General features: G+C 37.7%; 1 protein-coding gene and 1 non-coding gene across 2 annotated transcripts in view; both read right to left on the reverse strand.

The window, feature by feature from the left end:
- Window positions 1–8,889, reverse strand: part of utp20 (UTP20 small subunit processome component) — a 29,062-nt gene extending 20,173 nt beyond the window's left edge. The window contains 21 exon segments of the mRNA XM_058773125.1: window positions 42–321; window positions 402–481; window positions 625–701; window positions 782–940; window positions 1,020–1,082; window positions 3,066–3,216; window positions 3,318–3,423; window positions 3,540–3,628; window positions 4,486–4,620; window positions 4,713–4,891; window positions 4,974–5,051; window positions 5,133–5,267; window positions 5,367–5,513; window positions 6,165–6,320; window positions 6,397–6,534; window positions 6,621–6,702; window positions 7,292–7,480; window positions 7,552–7,681; window positions 8,218–8,284; window positions 8,407–8,487; window positions 8,713–8,889. Coding sequence (XP_058629108.1) covers window positions 42–321; window positions 402–481; window positions 625–701; window positions 782–940; window positions 1,020–1,082; window positions 3,066–3,216; window positions 3,318–3,423; window positions 3,540–3,628; window positions 4,486–4,620; window positions 4,713–4,891; window positions 4,974–5,051; window positions 5,133–5,267; window positions 5,367–5,513; window positions 6,165–6,320; window positions 6,397–6,534; window positions 6,621–6,702; window positions 7,292–7,480; window positions 7,552–7,681; window positions 8,218–8,284; window positions 8,407–8,487; window positions 8,713–8,763 — 2,573 coding nt within the window. The 5' untranslated portion in view covers window positions 8,764–8,889.
- On the reverse strand, window positions 4,263–4,337 carry trnaa-agc (transfer RNA alanine (anticodon AGC)). The gene has a single exon. It is a non-coding gene; the product is annotated as a tRNA-Ala (tRNA).
- Window positions 8,890–9,021: the final 132 nt, after the last annotated feature.

Raw genomic sequence — 9,021 nt, forward strand, 5'->3', positions numbered from 1 at the left:
AAAAGACAAATAGAGGTTGATGACACAAAGCTCATACACACCTGATGAAGCGCAGCAGTAATGGGCTGAGCTCTCTACTGCGTGGCTCCACTCTGTCAGGAAACTGGGCCATTACTCGCCAAAGCAGGCCGCGGAAGTTTGTGAAGTCTGTCCGCTCAGTGGGATTCAGCACAAGGTCCAGCAGTTCCAGAAACAAAACTCCCACATCCCCGCTTTCAATCACACTGGTCCCTGGACCTCGAAGCTGCTTTGCGGCTTGATGTTGTTCACTGCCTCCCTCCTCATCATCATCTTCATCATCATCTGCCTGAAGCTCTTCCTCTGAGAATAAATATTCCAGCATCTTTAAAGTGAAGACTAGAGGGAAGGTCTAACAGGTCAACAACTCAATGAAAACTCACCAGCTAGACCAGCAACCATCTCTAGATGTTCATAATAGACCTTCCAGAAAGACTTGTTGTCCATTTCTTTAGCGTGGGTCCTGAGCAAATGAAAGCATATTAAACCAAGGCAGAAATAATAGAGAAACAGAGAATATTCTTGGAGACACAGGGTGAGGATATGAGGATTTAAAGGCAGAAGATCAAAAATAAAACAAGCAATGGCCATTAGCATGATACTTACACCAACAGATCAATAACTGCATCCCAGAGAGGTCGGAAATTGACAAACAGCATTGCAATAAGATAACGAAGAGGAACCTGTTAAACACAAAAGCATCCTTAACCATGATTTTCAAAAATAATTCAATATTTGATATGGAGTAAAAGGCATTAGCTACCTCATGGAAAGGTCCCTTGGGCAGACAGGGCTGCACCAGGTCATGACGGAGTTTACGAAGGTGTAGCAGTTTCTCCCTGTAGTCCTGCACTGTGGCCGGGACCTGCTCTGCCTGCAGACACACGGCGAACACCGTCTGCGCATTTGAGCTCTCCTCTCCCTAAACAAGACATGACATGAAATGACAAATGCATGTGCTTTTTACAGCCATTGCTGTTGGAAAATCTCATTAATGTTACCTCTGGTGGTTTCGGAAGATCAGCCTCAAAATTTGACATAATTCTGAGGGTCAGCAAACGAATCTGTGGAGGACAAAAAGAAACTTGTAAAAACTTGTAAAATCTGCAGTTTTATAACATCAGGGTTCATGTTCCAAGTAAAGAATTTCCAAGGTTTTCCCATGATTTTTATAGTCATTTGTGTTTAAGGATTTTTTAAAATATACATAAAATTATTTTTGTAAATAGTTACAGAAATAACATATATACAGTATCTCACAAAATTGAGTACACCCCTCACATTTCAGCAAAAATTTTAGTATATCTTCTCAAGGGACAATACTACACAAATGAAACTTGGATATATTTTAGAGTAGTCAATGTGCAGCTTGTAAAGTATTTACTGTCCTCTAAATATAACTCAACATATAGCCATTGTTGTCCAAATAACTGGCAACAAAAATGAGTACACCCTAAGTGAACATGTCAAAACTGTGTCCAAAGTGTCAATATTTTGTAGGGACACCATTGTTATCTAGCACTGCCTTAATCCTCCTGGGCTTGGAGTTCACCAGAGCTGCGCAGGTTGTTGCTGGCATCCTCTTCCACTCCTCCACAATGACATCACGGAGCTGATGGATGTTAGACACATGGTGCTTCTCCACCTTCAGCTTGAGGATGCCCCACAGGTGTTCAATAGGGTTCAGGTCTGGAGACATACTTGGCCACTCCATCACCTTCAGCTTCATCAGCAAGGCAGTTGTCATCTTGGCAGTGTGTTTGGGGTCGTTATAATGTTGGAAAACTGCCATTCGGCCCAGTTTCTGAAGGGAGGGCATCATCTTCTGCTTCAGAATGTCACAGTACATGTTGGAATCCATGTTTCCCTCAATGAACCGCAGCTCCGCAGTACCAGCAGCACTCATGCAGCCCCAGACCATGATGCTACCACCACCATGCTTGACTGTAGGCAAGATACAATTTTCTTGGTACTCCTCACCAGGGCGTCACCACACATGCTGGACACCATCTGAGCCAAACAAGTTTACCTTAGACTCATCAGACCACAGGACATGGTTCCAGTAATTCATGCTCTTGGCCAAGTTGTCTTCAGCAAACTGTTTGCAGGCTTTTTTGTGAGCCAGCTTCAGAAGAGGCTTCCTTCTGGGACGACGGCCATGCAAACCGACTTGTTGCAGTGTGCGGCGTATGGTCTGAGCACTGACAAGCTGACCTTCCACTTCTACAACCTCTAAAGCAATGCTGGCAGCACTCATGCATCTGTTTTTTGAAGCCAGCTTCTGCACCTGACACACAGCACAAGGACTCAACTTCTTTGATCAACCCTTGCGAGGCCTGTTCCGAGTGAAACCCGTCTTGGAAAACCTCTGTATGACACTGGCCACTGTACTGTAACTCAGTTTCAGGGTGTTACCGAACTTCTTATAGCCTCGGCCATCTTTGTGGAGAGCAACAATTCTAATTCTCAAATCCTCAGAGAGTTCTTTGCCATGAAGTGCCATGTTGAACATCCAGTGGTCAGGATGAGAGAATTGTACTCAAAGCACCAAATTTTAACTGCTCTGAAACAAGATACACAAATTTGTATGGTCCTGTCAAGCAGACAAAAACATGAACATGATGAATAGGACATGTGGCTTTGCATGGTTAAACGACGTATAGCTGTTTTCATGTAGGGTGTACTCACTTTTATTGCCAGCTTTCTTGACAATATGGCTGTATGTTAAGTAAAAGTAAAGTTAAGTAAATCTGTACTGCTATACAAGCTGCACATTGACTACTCTAAAATATAATCTAAGTTTCATTTCTATAGAATTGTCCCTTCAAAAGATATACTAAAATGATTGCCGAAATGTGAGGGGTGTACTCACTTTTGTGAGATGCTGTACATGTAGGACTGCAGAAACCTTAAAAGTCCATAACCTTAAAAGATTTAATAAATTTATATAAATTTTCCAGGCCTGAAATCATATTTCCAGGTTTTCCAGGACTGTGGGAACCCTATTCCCACTTAACAACACCAAACCTCACTGGGCTTAACCTCACCTTGGAAATGTTGGAAGAAAAATTGGAATGTAGTATCTGGTACAATTCCAGAAGAGAATCATGGGACAGCTGAGCCGAGCAGCCATTGAGTGCCAGTCTGGTGTAGTACAGATCTCCTAACAGCAGCGCTGACAGATCCATGGGGAATTTCCTATAATGAACGTAAGCAAAAATGTATTTCTACAAGTTCCTAATTTAACAAGCAAGGTCCATTTTTCTAGAATGTTCAGATGTAATTACTGAAGCACATACTCGATGATGTTTCTGACCAACTCTGCAGGCAGGAGCGACTCTACTGCTGCCGTCTCCTTGAAGCTGAGCAGGGTGCTTAGAGCCTGTCGGGCTACAAATAGCCCTCCTGAGGGGACAGAAGGCCATATTAGGAACAAACTACATCTCACAAAGTTAAAGATTGAACATTAAAGCTTGTAACTATGTGATTGAGGCTATCAATCACACACACACTTGACTGACCTCTCCCCAGAGTTTCATTGCACACCTCTTGCAGTAATCTGTTCAGTAGTGCAGTGATGGCCGGTATAACGCTTGATGCTTCTAACGGTCTGCAAAACATTTTAATTGTTGCATATTTACACCAATACCAAACTATACAGCAAAAGACTATTAAAAGACCAAATACATAACTTTGCACACTCACTGAACTAAAATGAATCAACATTGAGTTAAACTGAGTTGAATAATGACACTATTGTCTTTTTACAGATGAAATTCTATTCACTTCATAATTGATGAACTTTAATACTGTTATTTTCTTTTTTTTATTACTGTAAATGTAACTGCTTTGAAACAATCAGTATTGTATAAAAATAAATGTGATGACAATGTGAATGTTACTATAAAATTACATCTGCATGATCATAAAAATGGGATTATATAAAAATACTGATTGGCCGAGGATACAAAATTAATTTATGCAGTATGCTATTTAAAGGGATAGTTCACCAAAAAATGAAAATTCTGTCATTATTTACTCTCCCTCAAGTCGTTCCAAACCTGTATGAGTTTCCTTCTTCTGTTTAACACAAAAGAAGATATTTTGAAGAATGCTGGTAACCAAACAGCTACCGGTAGCCACTGACTTCCATTTACATTTTACATTTATGCATTTGGCAGACGCTTTTATCCAAAGCGACTTACATTGCATTCAAGTTACAGTTTTTACATTTTATCAGCTCTTGCTTTCCCTGGGAATCGAACCCATGATCTTGGCGTTGCTAGCGCCATGCTCTACTATTTGAGCTACAGGAAAGCAGGAAAGCATTTCTTTCCATACTATGGAAGTGAATGGCTACCAGCAACTGTTTGGAACAACTTGACGGTGAGTAAATGATGACAGAATTTTAGGGTGAACTATCCCTGTAACACCCAAAGGATTGTGGGTAATTAATTAAGTCTTTACCTGACATGTGGGAGCAGCACCAGTGCAGCCCAGGGATGGGAAAGATCAGACAGCGGCTGATCGGCAGAGATGTCTATGAGAGAAAGAATCTGCTGGGGAACAGAGACTGCCTGGTCTCTTTCAGGTCCAGTTGACCTAAAACAGAATTTGGAATTTATGTGTATTCATCTATGAAGTATAATTTGTTTTATTGAGTAGTTTTTTCCGAACAGAAGCCTAGCTCTTACCTGACAGTCTGTCCAGTGAAGATCAATGGGTACTTCTCAAAAGCCATGGAGCCGTCAGTGGGGGGTGGAGCTTTCGACAAAATCAGACCAACCAGCAGCTCCAGAGCCAGCTGTCGGTTTACAGAGTCCTCCATGCAGAAGAGCTGCTCCAGATACTGCAGCAAACTGGGTAAGAGCAACTAGAGAAACACACAGGAGCATTAAAAGGGCTGGACGTTGATCTTGAAGAACGTAATCCTGCTGATGAGAGTTTATACGGACCTGCTCAAACTGTTTCATGTCAAACATCTCTTTGGTAAATGATAATATGAGGTCTCTGTCCATGCTGCTATTGAAGACCTACGTGAGGGACCAGAGAGGAAATGAGGTCAACAGGGAAACAGATGGAAAACCATATGTATAGGTGAACATTAAACAAACCTTTTTCAGTAGTTCATGGATGCTGCTTGCAGGTAATGACAGATTCTCCCCCATCAATAGAGCAGAGACCACTTGTAAAAGCAGCCTGTGGCAGGAGTAGGACAGTCCTGGTGCCTGAGCAAGCTGAAGAAGTGTCTAAATATTACAAAAAAAAAAAAGGGGAAAGAGATTATCAGAGATGCAATAGAACTCAATGAGAACACAATTTTGAGTGCTTCAGAAACGCACACATACCTCACAAACAGACTGTGGTTTTGTTATCTTTGCTCCTTTGCGATGCTCCACAAGTGTGTGGTAGATGTACAGAATCCTCTCCAGGTGCTCATTAGCTTGATCAGCATTGCTTGTCTCTAACTTTCCAAGAATTTCTTTTAGAGAGACCTGCAAACCATAAAAGAATAAATAAACAAAAAAAAAAGTAAACTATTTTAATATAATTAAAATCTAACTTTACTTCTATATAAAATATTTTATTTTAATTATATAAAATCTAATTAAAATCTAATTACATGTACAAACATAACTAAAATGTAATAATCGATAGATTTATTTTGATTTAGATTTTAATTATATTAAAGAATATATAAAACACACTCACACATGCATGCATGCATATATATATATATATACATATATATATATAATAAATAGATTTGCACTTACATACATAACTAAAATGTAATCATTAATATACATTTAGATTAGATTTTAATCCATATAAAAAGTAAATTTTATATACATATATAAACATTATGTAAATAAGCATTTATTTAATTTTAGCTATTTCTTTGCATATAATTTGCAATTATTAATAAAAAAAATTTCAATTAATCAACCTGCCCAATGTATCATCTATTACAAGATGTTACTATAACATATATTTTAACACGACTGAAACAGCGACCAATCAGCATCTAGGATGGGTACAATCACTTAAATACTGCATATCACATTAATAATGATAACAAAGTCAATATTATACAGATTGTCAGACAAACTTCATTTTGAGATATGAAAAAAACGTTTTCTTACTTGTAAGGCATCCCACAGGACCAGCAGGTGCTCTTTGTCAACATAGTTGGCTGAAGACTCAGCCATGTGATCCAGAGTTTCTTTTACTGAATCCCAAGGTAAATCAATGTCCTGACCGGCTGCTGGGCCAAGTTTCTGCAACACCACTGGAAGAGCCTGATGACAACAGTCCTGTTAATCACTGACACACTTAATTGTGTGATGTGTTTGGTTTTCAGTGATGTGATCTCACCTTGGTGGCACAGGAGTGGAACATGTTACAGACTCCTCGGCACATCTCAAAGATCAGCTGACCTGCTCCTCTGGCCTTCTGAGGGCTCTCAGACAGGTTGGAGAACATGAGTGTGAAGAGAGCATCATAATCAGACACCTGTGGGACATGAGAGAGAAGTGGTGACTTTACCAACATAACACAGAAGACATGGTAAAAAATAACCTGAGATGTTAAAACCTCACCTTTCTCATCAAAAAAGAGAAGCTCTCAGCAGCAAAGTTGCGGATGTGTTCCTTCTTGTGTGCCAGAAGTTTACTGTAAAGACTGGATTAGAAAAGCAAAGGAGGGAGAAATTATATCATTATAATTCTACAAATTATGAATGTAAACATACTTTTATGGAAGCTCGTTTCCATTATTGTGACGACTTTCCTTCCAATTATGAGGAAAAAAGGCATAATTGTGAGACATGAACTCAGAATTGCAAGATATAAACTCAGAATTGTGAAATAAAAATCAGTCTGAATTGTGAGAAATAAACTTGCAATTACAAGAAAAATAAATGTATCACAATTACCTTTTTAATTTTTTTGTTCTGTGGTGTAAACAACAAAAACAGAATTGTGAAATGTAATTCAATTCTGAGAAAAGAAAATCTGAATTGCGAGATATAAACTCGCAATTACCAGTTTATAACTTGTAATTGTGAAACATAAACATGCAATTCTGAGAGAAAAAGTCTGAATTGTGAGTTGCAACTGTGAGATAAAAAGTCACAATTTTTCTATTTTTATTCCATGGCAGAAATAAGCATATCCTTTTGAGGTTCAAAGGTCTGACAGAAAAGAATTTAAACTAGAATAATCTGCTAGGATTTAATTCTACGTAACTCATACTATCTGGTACTTCTCACCTGTATATCTTGTCCATATCCTTCACCATCATCCTCCACAGGTATTTGTACAGATATGACAGACTCGTGAAGGCCCATTCCAACACCTCAGTGTCTTGTGTTTCCAGTACAGACGTGATGATGACGAAGAAGTCGCAGAAGTGAGGGTAAAAGTCCATCTGGAGATCACGAGCCAGCTGAACTACGAGACTGAAAGTAACAGTGAGGTTAACATAATATCATTTGCCTGTTTATTACAAAGAATAGACTGAGGAACTCACTCTAGAAGAGGCTGCACAGCCATGTTCTTCACTGACAGGTAGGTCTTCAAACTCTCCACGATAGCGTTTTGGTGAAACACCAGCATGTTGAATGACTGACTCTTGCTTGACACCTCTTGAAAAAACTTCTCTGTAGAAAAGAAGATTAAATTAACATACGTCAGAGTAACCTGTTATTTTAGTAGCACTGAGATACTATTAGAGTATTATTTAAAAAAAAAGATTTTTTCCATTTTTATATTTTCCATTTTTATTTTAGTAATTGTTGTTGTTTTTTTGTGTGAGGGTTTTTTTTTTTTTTTGGTAAATTTTATTATATATTTTTAACATTTATTTATTTATATTTATGTGTTTATCATCAGTTCAGTTACAGTTATTTTAGTACCTTAAGTTAAACTATATGAATATAAAAATTTGCAACTAGCATAAATAAAATAAGTTTACGTTTTTAAATATATTTTTACTAATGTTTATTTTATTTCAAGTAATGAAAATGTTTTTTAAGGTTTTATCTATTGATGTTATATATTATAATGTTATATAATAACTGTTAAAACCTTGAGAGAGAGTGACAATATAGACTAAATAAATTCACAGTATGTAAAATATCCTTGTGATATATAACATATATTGCCATTTTAAACAGACACAAAAAATGTTACTTACTGAAGTGTTCTGTCAAATTCAGGTCTTTCCATTTTAATAGGGCTTCATAAAAATAGGTTTCTACCTCCTGAGAAAATAAAGCAGCAGAATTCACCACATACACATGAATAATAATAATAATACAACGCTGCTATAAAATAGTTAAGCTATCTGATATAGAAAATACTAAGTGATCTTCAAGACTCATACCTCTGCATAACTTCCAGTCCTGTCAATGCGATGAATGACATCAATGTTTACTTTTGCGAGCCTCTCAGAAAACGTGACAAACTGGTTAATAAAGGTAAAGGATCGATGCATCAGAAGACATATTTGACATATAAACATAGTCATTTAAACTACGAGTGTATTTAACTTTGTCCAACTAAACATTTTAAAACTGAAATTACAGATATAAAAAAAGGTTCGTTTCGATATGTATATGAAATAAAACATGGTAATGTTTGTCAGCTGCATGAGCAGCAGTTTCCAGCATGCGTTGCTCTGTAAACTTACGCGGTAAGTGTTTTCTGATTTATGAGACGGGGGCTTGGCTTTGAGCTTCATTTTGTTGTATTATCACACCACCAAATACAGAAATTATGTATATCCCGTGATTTAAAATATAAAATGCGTTATCAATGGCTTGAAATTGTTGATACACATGCCGTATCAGGAGGCCACCATCTTGAATGACGCATTATGGGTACCGTGGAGAGTTTTACCGTTTTTCAAAATAAAAGTCTTTTTCATTCGGAATAGTGTTTGGAAAGATTATATTTTATTTTGAGCAATACTTAAAAGTTTAGCTTCTCAGTTACAAGG

This window comes from Onychostoma macrolepis, chromosome 04 (assembly GCF_012432095.1).
Source record: "Onychostoma macrolepis isolate SWU-2019 chromosome 04, ASM1243209v1, whole genome shotgun sequence".
Classification (NCBI taxonomy): domain Eukaryota; kingdom Metazoa; phylum Chordata; class Actinopteri; order Cypriniformes; family Cyprinidae; genus Onychostoma; species Onychostoma macrolepis.